The sequence below is a fragment of the Pangasianodon hypophthalmus genome, chromosome 23, assembly GCF_027358585.1.
Source record: "Pangasianodon hypophthalmus isolate fPanHyp1 chromosome 23, fPanHyp1.pri, whole genome shotgun sequence".
Classification (NCBI taxonomy): domain Eukaryota; kingdom Metazoa; phylum Chordata; class Actinopteri; order Siluriformes; family Pangasiidae; genus Pangasianodon; species Pangasianodon hypophthalmus.
The window spans coordinates 1,425,151-1,446,306 of NC_069732.1; the positions used below are offsets into that span (position 1 = coordinate 1,425,151).

The 21,156-nt window shown below is 38.4% G+C and overlaps 1 protein-coding gene and 1 pseudogene across 1 annotated transcript in view; both read left to right on the plus strand.

Moving 5' to 3' along the window:
* Positions 1 to 21,156, plus strand: part of LOC113546241 (NACHT, LRR and PYD domains-containing protein 12-like) — a 123,974-nt gene that overhangs the window by 47,381 nt on the left and 55,437 nt on the right. Inside the window, exon 17 of the mRNA XM_053228546.1 lies at positions 15,861 to 16,034. Coding sequence (XP_053084521.1) covers positions 15,861 to 16,034 — 174 coding nt within the window. The remainder of the gene's footprint in view (positions 1 to 15,860; positions 16,035 to 21,156) is intronic.
* Positions 2,034 to 12,207, plus strand: LOC117595861 (NLR family CARD domain-containing protein 3-like; annotated as a pseudogene).

Sequence of the window (21,156 nt, forward strand, 5' to 3'; positions counted from 1 at the left end):
TGGAGTATGGGGGGACATTAGAGAGGTAACAGAGATGGGAGGAAAAATGGGGTAAAAACTGGTTTAGGGGTGACGGTTTCAGGGTCCTGGCACCTCGGCCCCATCTGCTTGTCCTCAGGTAGTCCCCATGCAGCTGCCATGCGTTTGAAGAGCTCCAAAGAGCTCCATGAAGGCGTCCAGATCATCTGAGGAGGACATCTTCGGGAACATCATGGCCAGGCCCGCTGGAGCGGCCACAGTTGGAGGCTTGGTTGGTTGCAGCAGCGTCTGGAGCACCTGCTGGTCCTCGGCCTGCTCCTGAGTGATCACCTCGAAATGCTGGTGCTGTTCATGGTGCAGGTGGTGGAGAGCTTGATGATATGTCTGGTGGAACCTGGCAAGTGACCACACAAAGCAGAGAAAGTTCCATGATGGCTTCTAGCACCTCGTCCCGGGAATTCAGCACCACCGTACAATCCTGGTGTGTATGGGTGGAATCGAGGACGTGGGAGACAGGTGACTTTTTAACAAAAAAATTAATTTTAAATTAACACACATGCACGCACAAATTGTTCATGGTGATTGTTCATGGTTTAGAAACACGCAGTAGTTTTTTCATGTTTTCTCAAGCTGTAACTGGATTGTTGTGTGTTTTTGGGTATCACTGCACTGTCATTATTCATTATTCTTGTGTGGCAATATGATAACTCAAATATTATAATGCTTCAGTGGTATTATAAATCATTACAGTGTACAGGTGTAGAAGAGTAAAGGCAAACAGTGTTGAGTATGTTGAAAGGATGAGGGTCTTTATGATTGCATCAATAGTTTTTTGTCTTAGTCTACAGTATCCAAGTGGAGTTATCCACATAAACACAAGTGAGTCTTGGCCATAAACTGCTGTTGGTAAATGCAATCTTTAGGGTATCCACATGGGAATATTCTCAGCAGCAGAGTCACAAGTGCAGGCAGCTTCAAGCAGAAGTAGAGCATCAGGAAGGCCAGGCAGGTCCGAAGGGAAAAAGAGTCAGGATGAGACTCTCTTTAAAGGGTCTGCACTGTGAGCGTGTATGAAAGAACTCCAGCAGATCTTTAGCTATGACAGCATAATTAAAAGTGCGAGCCAGAAGGTAACATAGGCATGAGGGCATCTTGAACACATCCCAGTTTTCCAAAACTCTCTATAACTCTATAATAAGTCTCTATAATGCTCTCTAGTGCTAAGCGTAATCCCTGCCAAATGTTTGTGTGTTTTGGAGCGCAACATATATAGACTCTGCTGTATAAAGACAGGTTAGATTGTGTAAGTGATTGATGTTTAATACTCAGTGAGAAAGAAACCACCCTGACAGTCCTCCACTCAGATATAGAACCACAGTTACATACATAAGCTTCCATTACATACAAAAGCCTGCTCTACAGTGGGGAAGGTAGACAAAACTGGGGAGAAGAAAGAGAGTAGAACAGAAATTAAGCTATTAAAGTGGATGGGTAGAAGGAAGAATTTCTTCTGACAAATGCTAACTGACAATGTCATCAAAAATCAATTTAAGTATGAAAGGAGACTTTTCGAACACTGGCACACTGTATGTAATGTAGACAAAATCCTTTATATAGATAATACAGATATGAGGGTAAAGATCCTGTATAAGTCTTTTCTTTAGAAATGGACCAATTTTAGTTTCTGTATGCTATGCTATCCTAATATTTGAATTTCTGTTTAGGTTACAGAAATGTGTTTTGAGAAGTGTGTAAGAGCATTTGAAAAGCAGTGACACTTTTTGGAGAAATATCTATAAGCAATTGAGGGGAAAAAAACTAAAATTAGAAGATTGGAAAGGATCACATGATTGTTAAGGACTGCTTATGTGTGTTATTGCACACTGGTGCATGCTTTTTAATAACTAAAGTTAACTTGTCTTTTACCTAAATTATTGGTGAAAAACACATTTTACTTAAAATCATATTAATTACAAACCCCATACACACCTTTTGCAAGACATGTTTCTCAACAAATAAAATTCTTAAGATTTGTGTGTGTCCTATGACACCACCTAAACCTGTTCTACCTCTCCAAAAGTGAAAGAAGTTTGTGTGGACAAAAACAAAGATCAAGAAACCGTGAGATTAATGCCAACACAACAAGGATTGTTGAGTAAAGGTAAAAGATTTCTCTATTTTAATTTCAGGTGTGGAAATTTATTATATATTATAGAAACTGTGTGTAAAAACAGAAGTAGGAAAACTGCACTATGTGAACTGAGTGTATTTAACTTTCCATGGTAAAGTCGCTTTTAATGTGGACATTCACTGATTATTCGAGTTTCTCTTTTCAAATTTCAAATTTCCCTGAACTAAACCTGCAAAGTTAATCAGAGGTGACATAACTTATCACAGAGAGCAAACTAACAACAGTCATACATATTTTAAAATGTATTTTGTTTTGGTGCAACATTTCAGTAAGTCAAGGTGTGGCGTTATGACGTCACAGAATTTAACCATGGTTTCCAGGGTCGTGTTTTTTTCTGCCATATTGTGATAATTTTGTGGGTGGAAAAGCAGTTTGGGGGCTTTTTTGGAGTGTGTGTGACAAAAAATATATTTAAAAAAAGATCAATATAATAAAAAATATAAATAAAGATTACAAAGACATACGTGACCCTTTTTCAATACTTTATCTTTTGGGCTGGATTCAGATCTGTTTTTATGGTTTTTGAGACTTCCTATTTGCGCTGCACAGTTTGTTAAAACCTGGCAATCCTGGTCTAAAATAAAACGTCTCTCAGTGTTTGATTTAATGGAGTTTCAAGTTTCTCTCTTGGATTCCTCATCAACCTAACAATCATAGATAATAACCTTTATTACTGAGGACAAATACACTACTGGGTATTTTTTTTTTTAATCTATTTCATTCTATTTCATTAGAAATAGATTTAATTTGCTCAGTGTCAACATTTCGGCAGAAGCCCTTGTGTTTACTTGTGACAAAGATTTGTCAACCTGAGAATGCAGATAAAATCAAAACCACAAAAATGTGGAGGCGCAGGACAGTGTTTATTTATTCCAGGGTCAGGAACCTGTGAGTTCAGTAGTTTAGTAATTAATACAAATAATGATACTTCAACAATAATTGCTATTTTCGAAATAATAAGCATCAAAATTGTTTTCTTATTTGAGAGTTTTTATTGGAAGTTTCCAGTTCTCTTTAAGACACTTCTCAAACATGTCGTCAGTAGATGGTGATATTCATTGATTAGTATAACAGATCATATAGGCTACGTGTTCTTAAATATTATTTTAGAAAAATTATTTGAGTAAAAATGATATGCTAATGGTCAAATTCTTAGAAAAGTTTTCAAACAGGAAGGATGGCAATTAAGACTTTTCTTCTTTCTAATCCCTGTAAAACTGACTCTAGGGTTTTATAGATAAGAAACCATTTTATAATGAAAAGATTAGTATTTTGATATTTATATCTCTCTAAAAATGGCATAAGAGTATACAGAGAGAGAGCAGATTACTGCTTATTTTACACAGAGCAGAGCTGTCTCTAGTTACGTTTTTGTTGAATCTGACAAAAATGTATGTAGCCTATAATATGCATTTACTTTCCCACAGTTTGTTGCTACAGCTTTTATCTAGAATGGAAAAGAAAAAAAGAGAGTATATTTACATTACAATAAAAAGCGTCTCAGAGCGCCTCTGTGTCATGCGCTCACCCGATTCTCCTGTCAGTCAAATTCAAAAATCTGCATGAGCGCTCTACTGCACTAACGGAAACAGAAGACCAACTGAAATTTACCTCAGATTACAATTTATCTCAGACTGAAATTTACCTCAGACTGAAATTTACCTCAGGCTGAAATTTACCTCAGATTACAATTTATCTCAGACTGAAATTTACCTCAGACTGAAATTTACCTCAGGCTGAACTTTACCTCAGGCTGAAATTTACCCCAGACTGAACTTTATCCCCGGCTGAAGTTTACATGAAAACATCAGGGCCCGTATTCACAAAGTTTCCTAAGCCTAAAAGTTGCTCCTAGTGACGAAATTCTAAGAAAATTATTAGAATTATGAGGTTTTCTTAGAATTTCCCCTTAAATTTAGGACTAAATCTTAGTAAAGATAAAAATGATTCATGAAACATCTTAGCCCTAAAAACACCTCCTAAGGTAAAAATTGTTAAGAGTAAAGAGGAGGACTTTTAAGTATTAATAAGTACCTACTTATTTTCACAAATTTTAAGACCTTTACAGATAGTTTTTTATCAACCAATCACAGTCCTTGAATTGCTGTGTCATCCCTAGCAATGGGGTCAACCACACCTCCTCACTAAGATAAAGGTTTTTGTACTTTCCTTACTCAGAGTTGCTCTGAGAAGTTTCCTAAATCGCTTTTAGTCTACGACTCCCAGCTAGGACTTTTTAGCTAAGATAGGAGCTCTCTGAGAGAATTCTAAGAAGCTTTGTGAATACGGGCCCAGGTGTCTAACTGTTTAGTCATGCGTTTAGGTTCCTGTGTTAGTCACTGAGCAGAGAGAAGAAAACCTGAATCATCTTTTAACAACAGTATTACTCTATGGTACACTTTTGTTGCATCAAGCATGTACATATAAAATAAGGATGTATTTTATATCTGTAAAAATAGGTACAAATATATTTACTGAAATTTATATAAATACAAAATACATGTTTTAATATACATTGTGTGATCTCTTCATGATGTACATTCCTACATGTTTGTTTTGTTATCATACATTAGCATTTGAACAAGTGCTTGAACAATTCAGCAAATATATTAAATAATATTTTGAATGTTGCCTTGTGCATGTGCCTCTGTGTATTGAATTTCTGACAATCATGTAAAATTATCCACCGAGATGTTCAGTAGTCATTTACCTCTGGGATTTTTAAGAAATCTTACAAGAAAATGTGAAGTAAAATCCTGAAGTAAAAGATCATTCCTCTGAGCATTTCCTTTACGATTGTCTAGGAATTACCTTCAGGAGCTTATGTGGGACAGGTAGAGTACAGATTTGCTAATATCAGCAAAAAATGATATGAGCATTTTGTTTCACACGCTGTGAATAACTAGACGTATATGGTATCTAAGTATTCTCATATTTAATCACAAGATAACTGAAAGAGTTATTCATTTTTGCAATGTATTAGTGCAGTGCTAAAGGCATTACCCACTCAACAGCCTAATTTGAAAGCCAACTTATCATGACTCATGTCTCTGATTAATTGATTAATTCTATAAATATTATAAATGTTGCATTACCAAAAAAGTACATTACTTTCTTCTAAAATATATTTGAATCTGGTGAAGTGTATTTATTTATTTATTCCTTCATTCTTTCTTTGATTTATTAATGTTATGTGGACTGTAACCCACTGCAGCAGAAGAGATCAGGCCTGCTCAAACACAGCTCTGTCCATGACCAATAACGTTTCTGTACTAATGGTGAAAGATGGATCACTCGAATCCTGACCAACCTGATGGATCTCCACAATTAAAAAAGAGGTAAAGCTACCTTTACTGTATCTTTGACATGAACATTTACTGAGAATTTAAAAACTGTATGTACATCATAGAGTGAATATCCAGTAAAATCATTCTAATGCCAATTGTGTTTTAATGAAGGATGATGTTTGTGTCCATAAGCAGGGAAGAAAAAAAAAAAGAAAATCTTAATTGGATAATTTCTTTTTCACATCTCAAGATTTTTACCCCTTTCATTTCCCCCTAAAAGCTTTAAAAAAAGACTATTACTGCACTAATCTACTAATCGACTGACTATCTGTGCATGTTAATGAGAATCTAAAGGCTGTAAATCATTTATTAATAGTAAAATGTGTATGTATATCTATGCACAGGTAATGTCTCCTCACAGGTATTTCCTTTTCTAGTTAATATTGATTGTAATAATTATCCTGCATCATCAAAGCTTCATGGTAAAACTACAAACTTCATTTGAACATAAAGTAATATCCATGTGAAAATTATTGTGTGATTAAAATACAGCTTACAACTACTTGAATATTCAAAATACTAATTAGTGTGACAGTACAGATTTTGCAAAAGTACTCCAGTATTGCAAAAGCACGTACCATAATTCTTTATGTAACATAATTCAAAGTAACATTGTCCAAACTTAGATCAAATCAAACAACAAAATAAATTTAGTTAATGTTTAGTAAAACACTAATGTGTACTGTATAAATGTTACTGGTGTTTTGTTATGTGTGTGTGTGTGTGTGTGTGTGTGTGTGTGTGCGCGCAGTGAAACCCAGATAGAGAGATCAGACTCACCAGGACCCAGCTGTGTGTCCATGAAGAGCGATGACTCTATGAGTTTACCACCAGTGTTTGAAGAGCAGAGAGAATCCTCACCTGGATACAGGTAACAACTCCTTACAGTTAATTCATTACTGTGACATATTACAGCTTCTTCCAGCAAAAACATCATAATCCAAAGTAGTCACTTGAGGACCATACTATTACGTATGTGTGTTATTGTATGTGCTGTATGTATGTACCTGTACTTGCAAAAATATAAATATTTATGGCTTATTTGTATGTTCCAGTGAGGAAATATGTTCATTGTGCTTCTGACTGCAATACAGCATTCGTATTATATGTGTGTTGCTCTGTAGTGAAACCCAGATAAAGAGATCAGACTCACCACAACCCAGCTGTGTGTCCATGAAGAGCGATGACTCTATGAGTTTACCACCAGTGTTTAAAGAGCAGAGAGAATCCTCACCTGGATACAGGTAACAACTCCTTACAGTGAATTTGGTGGTGCACGTCAGGGCTGGGACTCAAACTCAGGTCAGTGGCGTGAGAGTCAGATCCTCTATCAGTGAGTCACAGAAGAGAGGATGAACCAATGCAGAGACGAACTCAAAGCTCCAAAAAGCATTTAATAAAATCCAAATCCCAAAAATTCAAACAGAGAATGAAGGAAAAAACAAGAAACAAAGTTCAGTTGGTAAATCCAAAGAAATAATCCAATAATCCAAATTCTCCTTAAAGAGATAAGCCAACAAAAATAGATACTTCAAGGCAGTAAATCACAAAAAGGGTTTCACTATTTCAACAGGCAATTAAAAACAGTGTAACTTGCACGGGACACGAAGGGCTTACCTTAGCACAACTAAACACCCAGCGTGGAAACTAAGAAATAGGGCAACTTAAATACACACAGGGAAATGAGACATAATCTAGTGTGAATACTTGAGAAATGTATTATTATTATTATTATTATTATTATTATTATTATTATTATTAAGGCTTTAATGTATGTTTAATTTTATATGTTGTATGTGCCTATATATGTAAAATATTTTATGACTGATTTATATGTCCTTATGAGTAAGTATAATTTTATAACTATGATTTTACCACCAATGTTCCTGGCTGCGGACAGACACGGGTAACACATATATGCATGTAAATATTATAAGCATTTTGTTAATGATTTTCATTTTGACAAAATTGAGTAATCTATTTTGTACCTATATACAATAGAAGACAAAAGTTTACATACATCTAGACTAAAGATATTCAGTCTCCACTCCACACATTTCATATTACCATAGATTTCTTTAGATAAATCAATTATGACATCTACTAAACAATTGATAAGAGACAGATTTTTTTTCAGCTTTTATTCACTATATCAGAATTCCAATGAGTCAAGTGTTTACATACACCAAATTTCAGATTCCAGAAATGTATGTAATGACTTTTAGAAGCTTCTGATTGCCCAATGGCATAATTAGGAGTTAATTGGGAGTGCACCTGTGGCTGTATATAAGGGACTACCTTTGGAGCCAGTTTCTTTTTGCCCTTGATACCATGGGAAAATCCAAGGAAGTCAGCCAAGACCTTAGAAAATATTTGTGGTTCCTCTTTAGGAGCAATTCTTGCTGCTCCTAAACAGATGATTGTTCAACTAAAACCCAAGACAACAACAAAAGACCTGGTAAGGGAGTTGCATCAGGTACCACATATCTACATCTAATATTAAGAAAGTCCTACTTTGGCATGGCCTGAAAGACTGTCACACATATATAAAGCTTCTACTCCAAGACCAGCATTAAAAGCCAGACTGAAGTGTGCAGGTGATCAGCAGACTTCTGGAGAAGTGTTCTCTGGTCAGTTGAAACAAATATTGTATTGTTTGTCCATAATGATCCGAATTGTGTATGGAGGAAAAAGGGTAAGGCTTATAATCAAAAGAACATCATCACAACTGTGAAGCATGGGGATGGCAGCATCATGTTGTGGGGTTGTTTTGCTGGAAAAGGGACTGGTTCACTTCAGAAAATAGATGGCATCATGAGAAAGAAAAAGTATCTAGAAACATTAAAGCAACACCTCAAGACATCAGCCAGAAAGTTAAAACCTGGTCATAACTGGGTCATCAACTGGGCCCTGGCCTGAATTCCATAGAAATTTGTGTACTGAACTGAAACAGTGCAAGGAGGCCCACAAAACTGACTGAGTGACACCAGTTCTGTAAGGAGGAATGGGCAAAAATTCCAGTATTGTGAGAACTTGTGGAAGGCTACAAGACCAGTTTGATTTAAGTTCAAGCAAATAAACCCAGTGCCACCAATTGCTAACAACGTGTAGGAAACATTTTGACCCACTGAAAGCTGATATAGCAAATAAAAACTGAAATAAATCCATCTCGTATCTATTATTTTGAAACTGCCCTTCAGTGAAATGAAGTAATTAACTAATTGACTTAACCCAGGAAATATGCGGTAAGAAGAAATGATTGGAGTTGTGAAAACTTGAGTTTGTGAACCTTTGGCTTCAATTGTATGTAGTGTATGGTATAAGATGTCTTTCAGATTATTTAAAATACATTGTGGCTGCTATTACTGTCTGAAGGTAAAGTACTTAAGAAAAATAGATCCTGCAGTCTGGCTAAAAGTACTACTTTTTGTATAGCTCTTTAACACTCCATAAGTAAACTCTAATAGTTTATAATTAAAATACTGGAATATGTTTGCTTCTTTCTAGCAATATCAGTTCAAAATTATATCATATCCATCAGGGCTAGTTACATTTGCATTCTGTAAAAAAATTGTAAATCATGTAGCAGATTTGATGATGAAAACCATAATTTTAAGTAATATGGATAGTGGTGTAATAACAATGTACAGGTGAATGATATATAAAATCTTTTGTTTTCACAGTGACCTGCAGCAGGCAGGAGACAAAACAGAACAGAAGATCATAATCACAGATACAGAGTAAGCTCACACTGAGAAGTAAGACAGTGACAGTGGTATTATTGGGGGGACAAGCACCAAAGGAGCACAGGCATCCTATTGCTATTCTATGTTTTCTTTTTCTTCTTCATCTGGCTAGGGTGTCTATGGCAGCCCGTAGAACTGTCTGTTAAAAAGTTGTGAAATTTGGCACACTGATTGCAAAGGGTCTAAGGAACATTCTGAACAAATTTGGGCCACGTGCTGCCAACGCTCTAGCACCACCATTGGGTCAAATCTGGGCCTAATTTGGAAGTATATTTATGCTCATAACTTTTGAACCATGTGTTAAAAGCCAGGCATCCCTGGATTCAGTGGGTCGAGACGAGTTCAATGCAGTCTATGACATCAATTTCCACTTATTAGATTTTCCGCCATCTTGGATTTGATCAAAACTAGTTTTTTAGCTACTCCTCCTAAAACTTTTGTCCAATCATCACCAAATTTGGCAAGCATCACTTTCAGAGTAAGCCTCACAAAAATTATCAAAAGAATTTTGAATAGTCCATAGGGTATGACCATAATGGGCCAACAAATCTGATGGTAAAGCCCTCAAACAGGAACTGAGGCTGTATCTCAGCAACGACTTTGCTCACTGAAACAAAACTTGGTAGGCATTTTCAGGATCATGACCTGAGGCTATGCAACAAATTTTGTGATAGCGGCACCTCCTGGTCAAAAAATGTTTACATCTAACTGCCATTTTTGCTACTCCTCCTACACATTTTGTCCAAACTTCACCACATTTGGCTCACATCATATTGAGACCTGTCTGAACAAAAATTATCAAAGGAATTTATCAAAGGAATTCTCCTGTAACACGTTGGCAAATGCAAAAAACAGTATGTGAGGGTGTGTCTCAGCAATTCATCTACGTATCATCACGAAACCTGACAATTATCTTCAGGTCCATTCCCTGAATGTACCCAATGTTTGTGATTGTGCCACCTTGTGTTCAAGAACTGTAACAACTTTCAATTTTTTCCTTATATCATTTGAAGACGTGATAAGTTCACAGTTCATCTTTCCTATAATTCCCAGGAATATGCAGAAGTAAACATACACCAACATCTGAAATTCAAGTGTATTTGCTGTCAACCATCTTGGAGTTAAAAACTGTTTATTCCACTACTCCTCCTACAGATTTTCTCCAAACATCACCAAATTTGGCATGTGTCATCTTCAGTGTAAGCCTCACAAAATTTATCAAAAGGATTTTGAATATTCCAAATGATTTGTCTGTAATGGGCCAACGAATCTGACGGTGAAGCCGCCAAACAGGAATTGAGGCTTTATCTCAGTAATGACTTTGTGCACTGACACAAAACTTGTTAGGCATCTTCAGGACCATGACCTGAGGCTATACAACAAATTTCGTGCCACCGCCACCTACTGGTCAAAAGTAACAGTAACATGATTTTTTAAAAATGCTTACATCTAACTGCCATTTTTGCTCCTCCTCCTCCAAATTTTGTCCAATCTTTACCAAATTTGGCTCACATCATCTTGAAACCTGTCTAAACAATGCTGCAGCAGCAACGCCACCCTGCTGCCCATTTGTTCATCTAGACCTTTCCTCCTATGGTCAGAGAATTCCACCACTGTCCATGGTCAAAACATACACATCACAAGTGAAACTACAAATCACTCTTGAATTCCTTTGTCTAAAGTTATGGATCTGCTTTCCTGTGATTGCTTAGGCAACAATTGTAGCATGTCTGTGAATATGTGGCTCACTATGTCTGGGTGCTTGGCCCCCGAAAATGCTGCTTGCAGGTTTAATTATTATTATTATTATTAGTAGTAGTAGTAGTAGTAGTATGCTGATATTAGAAACATGTTTCCAATCATTTCTGGCTGAGTATTTCTACAGAATGATTAGATTATCAAGTACATATACAGTAGATTCGATATTACAAAGATCGGGCTTGATATTTCACCACATGTGTATTACCATTTTACAGGTGTAAATCTATAACTACTGGACCTCATCTTCAGGAGAGATGCAAAAGAAATCTGATAAAGAAGTTTCAGCATGTGAATGAGGTGATAACAACCCATGGAAACCCAACACTTCTTAATGAGATCTACACAGAGCTCTACATCACAGAAGGAGACAGTGGAAAAGTCAATAATGAACATGAGGTGAGACAGATCGAGGCAGTGTCCAGGAGAGCAGCAACAGAGGAAACACCAATCAAATGCAGTGACATCTTTAAGCCCTTATCTGAAGAAGACAAATCCATCAGGACCGTTCTGACAAAGGGAATCGCTGGCATTGGCAAAACCGTCTCTGTGCAGAAATTCATTCTAGACTGGGCTGAAGGGAAAACAAATCAGGATGTTCATCTCATATTTCCACTTCCTTTCAGAAAGCTGAATTTGATGAAGAATAAAAAATGGAGTCTGATGGAGCTCCTTCATTTCTTTTTAAAGGAGATAAAAGAAACAAACATTTCCAGCTTGGAGAAGGTTCTGTTCATTTTTGATGGATTGGATGAGTGTCGTTTTCCTCTGGATTTCCAGAACACAGTGAGATTGTGTGATGTAACTGAATCATCATCAGTGAATGTGCTGCTGATAAACCTGATCAAAGGGAATCTGCTTCCCTCTGCTCTCATCTGGATCACCTCCCGACCAGCAGCAGCTGATCAAATCCCCTCTGAGTATGTCGATCGAGTCACAGAGGTACAAGGGTTCAATGACCCACAGAAGGAGGAATATTTCAGGAAGAGGATCAGTGATCAGAGCCTGAGCAACAGAATCATCACACACCTGAAGTCATTAAGAAGCCTCTACATCATGTGCCACATCCCAGTCTTCTGCTGGATTTCAGCCACTGTTCTAGAGAGAATGTTGGGTGAAGCAGAGAGTGGAGAGATCCCCAAGACTCTGACTCAAATGTACACACACTTCCTCATCATTCAGACAAACATCATAAAGAAAAAGTACGCAAAGGACCAAGAGGTAGAGAGGAGAGATAAAGAAATGCTTCTGAAACTAGGTAAACTGGCTTTTAAGCAGCTGAAGAAAGGCAACCTGATCTTCTATGAGGAAGACCTGAAGGAGTGTGGCATTGATGTAAGAGAAGCATCAGTGTATTCAGGTGTGTGTACACAGATCTTCAGAGAGGGGTTTGGACTTCACCAGAGTAAAGTGTACTGCTTTGTTCATCTGAGCATTCAGGAGCACCTCGCGGCTCTGTATGTGCACCAGACTTTTATGAATGAAAAGAGAAATGTTCTTCAGCAGAATCTGTTGTCTAAACTGTCGATGCTGCTAAGAGAAATTCCAATCTCAGATGTACACAAGAGTGCTGTAGATCAGGCTTTACAGAGTAAAAATGGACATCTGGATCTTTTCCTTCGCTTTCTTCTGGGTCTCTCACTGGAGTCCACTCAGATCCTCTTACAAACCATAGTGAGACAAACAGGAAGTAGCTCCCACAGCACACAGGAAACAGTTCATTACATCAAGAAGAAGATCAGAGAGAATCCCTCAACAGAGAAATTCATCAATCTATTCCACTGTCTGAATGAACTGGAAGATCATTCTCTAGTTGAGGAAATCCAACACTACCTGCAATCTGGGAATTTACATCAAAGCAAACTTTCTTCTTCTCAGTGGTCAGCTGTGGTGTTTGTGTTACTGACATCAGCACAGGAACAGGATGCGTTTGTCCTTAATAAATATACCAGCAAACACTGTTCATCAGATGAGGTTCTTCTGAAGCTCCTGCCTGTGCTTGCAGCATCCAGAAAAGCTGAGTAAGTAATGCTGAATATAACTCATACACCGTTAATGTTAGCAGCAGAGAAACTGAAAGAACTTTAGCAGACACTGATGTATCTCAAAGCACTCTTAAATAAACAGTGAAACTGGATATACTGTATATACTATTTAAGCTCAAGTCCACTTTATTAGGAACACCTGTACACCTGCACATTCTTATGCTTGGCTGACAGGAGTGGAACCTGATGTGGTCTTCATTTCAATTCAATTTTATTTGTATAGCACTTTTAACAACGGACATTGTCACAAAGCAGCTTTACAGAAATAAATGGATTCAAAAAACATATTGCAAATATGTGAATTTATCCCTAATGAGCAAGCCAGGGGAGACGGTGGCAAGGAAAAACTCCCTGAGACAATATGAGGAAGAAACCTTGAGAGGACCCAGGCTCAAAAGGGAACCCATCCTCATCTGGGTGCAATGGATAGTGCGATTATAAATAAATCCCTTCTATTATTGTGTACTACATGGACAAATAGTGCAAATGTGCAACCAGTAAATTCATCACAGTTTTTGCAAGAAGTCCGGTTGGTTAAAATCTATCCACTGTCCACTGATGGAGTCCTGAGTATGAAGGTGCTCGTGGCAACTGCAGCCCCAAAGCCACCACAGCAATCGCAGTCCCAAGCCATTACAGTACAGCTCCCCATATGTGATCCCCAAGCCATCTCCACAGCCCCCAGGTGGCACTATCCCCAGCAATCCAAATGGTTCTTCAGGCCGTCCATACGGGGCCCCAGCAGCAGCGAGCGAACTCAGCTGATGAGAACTCCAACCAGAAGTAGGGAATCAGGATCGGTCAGGCAGGTCCGGGGTGAGGATCACTGGCATCTCAAAAGTAGCATGTGTAGCTCAAGAAAGAGGGACAGAGAGGGAGAGATTGTTAGGTAAGCTTTTGTCCTCTAATGGTTAAGGAAAATGTACTTTGCATGCAGAGTGCAAGCCGGGACTCCGGCAAAACTAGCTATGACAGCATAACTAAACGGGAGAGCCAGAAGCTAACACAGACATGAGGGCACCCTGGGACATAAAGCTCCATCCACTCCACCGTCGACAAACAGGAATGAACGCGTGAGAGTGGGGGGGCGACAGCATCCAAACATCCCAGATCACCACACACTCCAGATCTGTGAACCCTCCAAATCCTGTGAACTCTCCAGATCTGCTCCTTAACCTAAGAAAAAACTATTCACAAAAGGCTTGACTAAACAAATATGTTTCAGCCTAGACTTAAACACTGAGACTGTGCCTGAGCCCCAAACACTAAGTGGAAGGCTGTTCCATAACTGTGGGGCTTTGTAAGAGAAAGCTCTACCCCCAGCTGTAGCACACACTATTCGAGGTACCACCAAATAGCCTGCACCTTTTGATCTAAGTAGGCGTGGCGGATCTTTAAACACCAAAAGTTCACTGGTCTTCTCTTGTTGTAGCCCATCCTCCTCAAGGTTTGATGTGTTGTGCATTCTAAGATGCTTTTCTGCTCGCCACCGTTGTAAAGAGTGCTTATTTGAGTTACTATAGGCTTTCTGTCAGCTCAGACCAGGTCATTCTCCTTTGATCTCTCTCATCAACAAGGTGTTTCAGCCTGCAGACCCTCTGCACACAGGATGTTTTTTTGTTTTTTGCACCATTCTGTGTAAACTCTAGAGACTGTTGTGTTTTAAAATCCCAGGAGATCAGCAGTATCTGAAATACTCAAATCAGCCCATCTGGCACCAACAACCATGCCATGGTTAAAGTCACAGAGATCACATTTTTCCCCATTCTGATGTTTGATGTGAACATCACCTGGAGGTCTTGACCTGTATCTGCATGATTTTACACATTGTACTGCTGCCACACGTGTTCGATGTACATTGTATATTTTTACTACAGTTAGTCTGCAAACATTACACAATTCATTATGCAGCATGTTGCAATATGAACTACTAATTTGTGTTATATTTAATATTTGAATTTTTTTTTTTGAATTTTGTTTGATTTAATAACTTGTTTGATAATGTATACTAGTGTTACTGAATCCTGTATTTTGTTATTCCTTTCAGGTTTAATAACTGTGATCTGACAGAGAAAGGTTATCCTGTTCTGACTTCAGCTCTGAGATCAGATCCCTCACACCTGAGAGAACTGAATCTGTCTGGGAATAAACTCAGAGACTCAGGAGTGAAGTGTCTCTCTGCTGGACTGGAGAATCCTCACTGTAAACTGGAGGCACTGAGGTAAGATCATCTCTCTGAGTGTCACATGACCTGTGACCTTCTACATAAAAGCTCCTTTTTTAAATTACGACTAGTGTACCAGTAGTCCCACCCCATTTCCATGACTATTTTTGTTTCACTATAATGCCATGTGTATAACATGGGTCCATGATTCTGTATTCTCCAAATCATTAAGTAAAAGTAAATAATTTTTCAAATCAGTTTATTTATATTTATAAGTGCTTGTAGTAATAGACATTATCACCAAGCAGGGTTTTTTATTTAAAAATCCAGATTTAGATTTTGATTTATACTTAATGAGCAAGCCAGAGGCAATGGTGACAAACTCCCTGATATGACACGAATGAATTATTGTAACATGGGTGCATTCAGTTGTGCAGATTATATTTAGAAAAACAGTGATTGATTTTTATGTTGCTCTTTTCATCCTGAGACCAAAATCTTATTTACCTGTAAAGGTACAAGGAACTGTTTGATAGTCATTATAATCAGAATTTCTTATGGTTCACTGACTGTTGAGGAAGTTCTTATCTGAACTGAGAGATTGAAGAGTGTGTCATTGTCTCTCTGCAGGTTGTGTGATTGTGGTGTCTCAGATGAAGGCTGTGCTGCTCTGACGTCAGCTCTGATATCAAACCCCTCACACCTGAGAGAACTGGATCTGTCTAAGAATAAAGTCAGAGACTCAGGAGTGAAGTTTCTCTCTGCTGGACTGGAGAATCCTCACTGTAAACTGGAGACACTGAGGTAAGATCATCTCTCTGAGAGTCACATGACCTGCTCCTCAGTAGCATTCTCTAATAGTGAGATTGAAGCAGAGGTCAAATATCCTGTACATCAAATATCCTGAAGAGGAAAATCATTTCATTTCACTGTAACACTGATTAATCTGATTCCTGATTATCCTTGTCACTGTTCTTTTTTCTGCATATATTTGACATTACTGATTGTTGCTGGAAATGATGAGAGCGTGGATTTATTTGTTAATATTTGGAGATGAGTGGTTTGTTCAGCTGTGTGCGATCAAAGATGTAACACACAAACAGTGAAAAAAGGGCCTTAACAGGGATGTCAGCTTATTTTAAGTGGCAGCACCAGTGCTAGTAGGCTAAAATAAATTCAGTAGCACAATGGGAACTTTTATACCACAATGTGTTTCATTATTTAAACTTGAATAGAATTACATGCAATTTGCATATAGATAAAAATTGTCCACTTTAGGGTAACCTTTAACTTTTTAGGATAACTTAAACCTATTGTGTTTTAAATCAGTAAATTTTTCTGTCAGCTGAGAAGGAAGCTGGCCCGTCAGCTGCACTAACAATTAACTAACACTAGCCATAGATGGTGAAATATTATAGTCCTCTGAACAGGGTCTTTTCATGGTTGATGACATATCAAGATGTTGGCTCATTGAGATAACATTTAGAATTGACAGTACCTTTTGTTGTTGTTCTAGTTAAAATCACAGAAACAGCTGGACTACCTCAGATGCTTGGTAGTGCGTCCTTGGCAATGTGCTTATATAAATATATATACATACACACACACACACACACACGTGTATATACACCGATCAGACATAACATTAAATCCAGTGACAGGTGAAGTGAATAACATTGATTATCTCATTACAATAGCACCTGTCAAGGGGTGGGATGCAATAGGCAGCAAGTGAACAGTCAGGTCTTGAAGTTGATGTGTTGACACATCTGTTTACAACTGTGGTTGTAGACTGGAAAAAGACCAGGTGGTTTTATTTCTAATCTTCAACTGTCCAGTTTGGGTGAGCCTGTGCTCATGATAGCCTCAGATCCTTGTTCTTGGCTGACAGGAGTGTAACTCAATGTGGTCTTCTGCTGTTGTAGCCCATCCACCTCAAGGCCTGATGTTTTGTGCATGCTGAGATACATTTCTGCTCACCACAGTTGAAAAGAGTAATCATTTGAGTTTCTATATCCTTCCTGGCAGCTCGAACCAACCTGGCCATTGACTTTAACTGTGGCATGGTTGTTGGTGCTAGATGGGCTGGTTTTGGGTATTTCAGATACTGCTAATCGCCTGGGAGTTTCACACACAACAGTCTCTAGAGTTTACAAAGAATGGTGCAAAAAACAAAAAACGTCCTGTGAGCAGAGGGTCTGCAGGCTGAAACACCTTGTTGATGACAGATATATCAAAGGAGAATGACCAGACTGGTCTGAGCTGACAGGAAGTCTATAGTAACTCAAATAAGCACTCTTTACAACCATGGTGAGCAGAAAAGCATCTCAGAATGCACAAGACATCAAACCTTGAGATGGATGGGCTACAACAGCGGAAGACCACATCAGGTTCCACTTCTGTCAGCCAAGAACAAGAATCTAAGGCTATCATGGGGCACAGACTCACCCAAACTGGACAGGTGAAGACTGGAAAATGATCAGGTAATTATTTTTTTGTTGTTGTTCTTGGCTGATAGGAGTAGAACTCAATGTGGTTTTCTGCTGTTGTCGCCCATCTACCTCAAGGTTCAATGTTTTGTGCATGCTGAGATGCTTTTCTACTCACCACGGTTATAAAGAGTGATTATTTGAGTTACTATATCCTTCGTGTCAGCTTGAACCAATCTGGCAATTTTCCTCTAACCTCTCTTATCAACAAGCCGTTTCCACCCACGGAACTGTTTCTCACTCAATGTTTTTCGTTTTTCACACCATTCTTTGTAAACTCTAGAGACTGTTGTGTCTGAAATCAGCAGTTATATCTATCTATCTAGCATTAAAACCAAACAGCTCTGACCCATCGAGACAGGAAGGATACAGTACCCGTGTGAGTAGAAAAGCATGGACTCCACAAGACCTCTGTGCTGTAGTATCTGGCACCAAAATGTTAGCAGCGGATCCTTTAAGTCCTGTAAGTTGCGAGGTGGGGCCTGTAGGCGCTTTCGGCATTGGACAGGGGTCAGCATGGGCATGCTGACTGTTCTGTGGCTACAAGCTGTGATTCATTGTGTGTTCTGACAACTTTCTATCATAGCCAGCATTTTCACAATTTGTGCTACAGTGTCTCTTCCGTGGAATCGGACCAGATAGGCTAGCCTTTGCTCCACACACTTATCAGTGAGCCTTGGGCACCCATGACTCTGGTTCACCGTTTGTCCTTCCTTGGACCACTTTTGGTAGGTACTAACCACTGCATACCAGGAAGAACTGACATTTGGAGATGCTCTGACCCAGTCGTCTAGTTATCACAATTTAGCCCTTGTCGAAGTCGCTCAGATCCTTGCGCTTGTCCATTTTTACTTCTTCAACACATCAAATTCAAGAACTGACTGTTCACTAGCTACCTAATATATCCCACCAGTTGACAAGTGCCATTGTAACAAGATAATCAGTGTTATTCACTGCAACTGTCAGTGGTTTTAATCAGGGTGTGTATGTGTGTGTGTATTCCTCCAAAAGTATTGGAACAGCAAGGTTAGTTCTTTTGTTTTCTGTTTTTGCTATACGTTGCTATATGTTTGAGATCAAAAGATGAATGAGACAATAGATCAGAACTTCACCTTTCATTTCCTGATATATACATCTAGATGTGTTAAACAACTTAGAACATGGCAAGTGTCAGACCACCCAATGTTTAGGTGAGCAAAAGTATTGGCACAATATTCTTAAAGTTAATTAAAGTAAATAACACTTAATATTTGGTTGCATATCCATTGCTTACAATAACTGCATCAAGCCGGCAACCCACTGACATCATCAAACTGTTGCATTCTTCTTTTGTGATGCTTTTCCAGGCTTGAAGTACAGCTTTTTTCAGTTGTTTTTTGTTTTGAAGGGTTTCTCCCCACCTCCTCTTCAGGAGGTGAAATGCTGCTCAACAGGGTTATGGTCTGGAGATTGACTTGGACTTCCACTTTTTCCCAGATGAAGTCCTTTATTGTGTTGGCAGTGTGTTTTGGTTCATTGTCTTGCTGCATGATGAAGTTCCTCCCAATAAGATTGGATGCATTTCTCTGTAAATTGGCAGACAGAATGTTTCTGTAGACTTATGAATTCATTCTGCTGCTACCATCATGAGTTCCATCATCAATAAAGATTAGTGAGCACGTTCCAGAAGCAGGCATGCAAGCCCAAGGCTTTCCATCACTTTGGTAGAGATTAAAATTGGTTCCATAAATTTTGTGGCTCATCTTAGTATTTCTCTGTGAATTCCAGTCTGGCCTCCTGATTCTTACTGCTGATGAGAGGTTTGCATCTTGTGGTATGGCCTCTATATTTCTGCTCCCAAAGTCTTCCTCGAATAGTGGATTGTGATACCTTCACCCCTGCATTGTGGAGGTTGATGAGTCACTGACTATTGTTTTTGGATTTCTCTTCACATCTTTCACAATGATCAACTGCTGTTGTTTTCCTTGGCCAACCTGTTCCATGTCTGGTTGTTAGTACACCAGTGGTTTCTTTCTTTTTCAGGACATTCCAAATTTTTGTATTGGCTATGCCCAATGCTTTTGCAATGGCACTGAGAGATTTTCCCTCTTTTCTCATCTTCAAAATGGCTCCCATAGACAACTCTCTGGTCTTATGCTGGTTTATCTTTTTTAACAACAAATGCAGTCTTCACAGGTGAAACCCAGGGCTCAAACCAAGAGTAGACATTCAGAGCTATTAATTGTTTAAACAATCAGTCTAACAGGGCAACACCTGTACATACAAATATATACAAATATGTAATATACTAATATTGCAACTAATATACAAATATACAAATATTGTGCCTAATATACAATATTACATTTTAAGCGGAAATGGTAGGCGCAGTTGTAATTTGCATTACAGTGGAGGTATAAATAGCAGCTAGATGTAGTTCAGGGTGCATTAAACAGAGTGAAGTAATTGTGATATATAACAAATAATAGCAATGATATATAGTAATGGCAATATTAATAAACAATAAAATGTGAGTGATTTGTAGTTTCACTCATGATGTGTATGTTTTGACCACGGACAGTTGTGGAATTCTCTGACTGTAGGAGGAAAGGTCTAGATGAACAAATGGGCTGCAGCATTGCTGCTGCAACTGCCACTACTGCTGTGACCTGTGGTCTTGTCTGTTGCTACTTTGACCTGTGGTCATGATTGTGAAAAATTTTTTCTTCTTGCAATTTAAAAACAACTTAGGTATTTATGTTTTTTCTTATCAGTCTGGGCTTTTTTCCCGATTTGTGCAAGTTTAGACAGGTCTCAATATGATGTGAGTCAAATTTGGTGAAGATTGGACAAAATTTGGAGGAGGAGTAGCAAAAATGGCAGTTAGATGTAAGCATTTTTGGCATGTTATTGTTACTTTTGACCAGTAGGTGACACTGTCACAATATTTGTTGTAAAGCCTTAGGGCATGTTCCTGAAGATGCCTACCAAAATTTGTGTTAGTATGCAAGGTCAGTGCTGAGATACAGCCTCACTTCCTGTTTGGCAGCCTCACTGTCAGATTTGTTGGCCCATTACAGGCAAACCATTTGGAATATCAACATTCTTTGATAACTTTTGACCAGGTTGGTCTAAATATGACATGTGCCAAATTTGGTGTTGATTGGACATAATTTTTAGAAAGAGTAGCGAAAAAAAAACCAAAATCCAAGATGATCGACAGGAAGTACACTTGATTTTCAGATATTGGTGTGTGTTCACTTCAGCATACTCCAGGGAATTAGATCACTCGATGGTGGCACTAGAGTGCTAGCAGCACTTGGCCCAAATTTGATCAGAATGTTCCTTAGACCCTCCCCAATCAGTGTGCCAAATTGCACAACTTTTTATCAGACGGGTCTGCCATAAACATCCTAGTCAGAAGAAGAAGTAGAAGAAGAGGTAGAATAACAATAAGG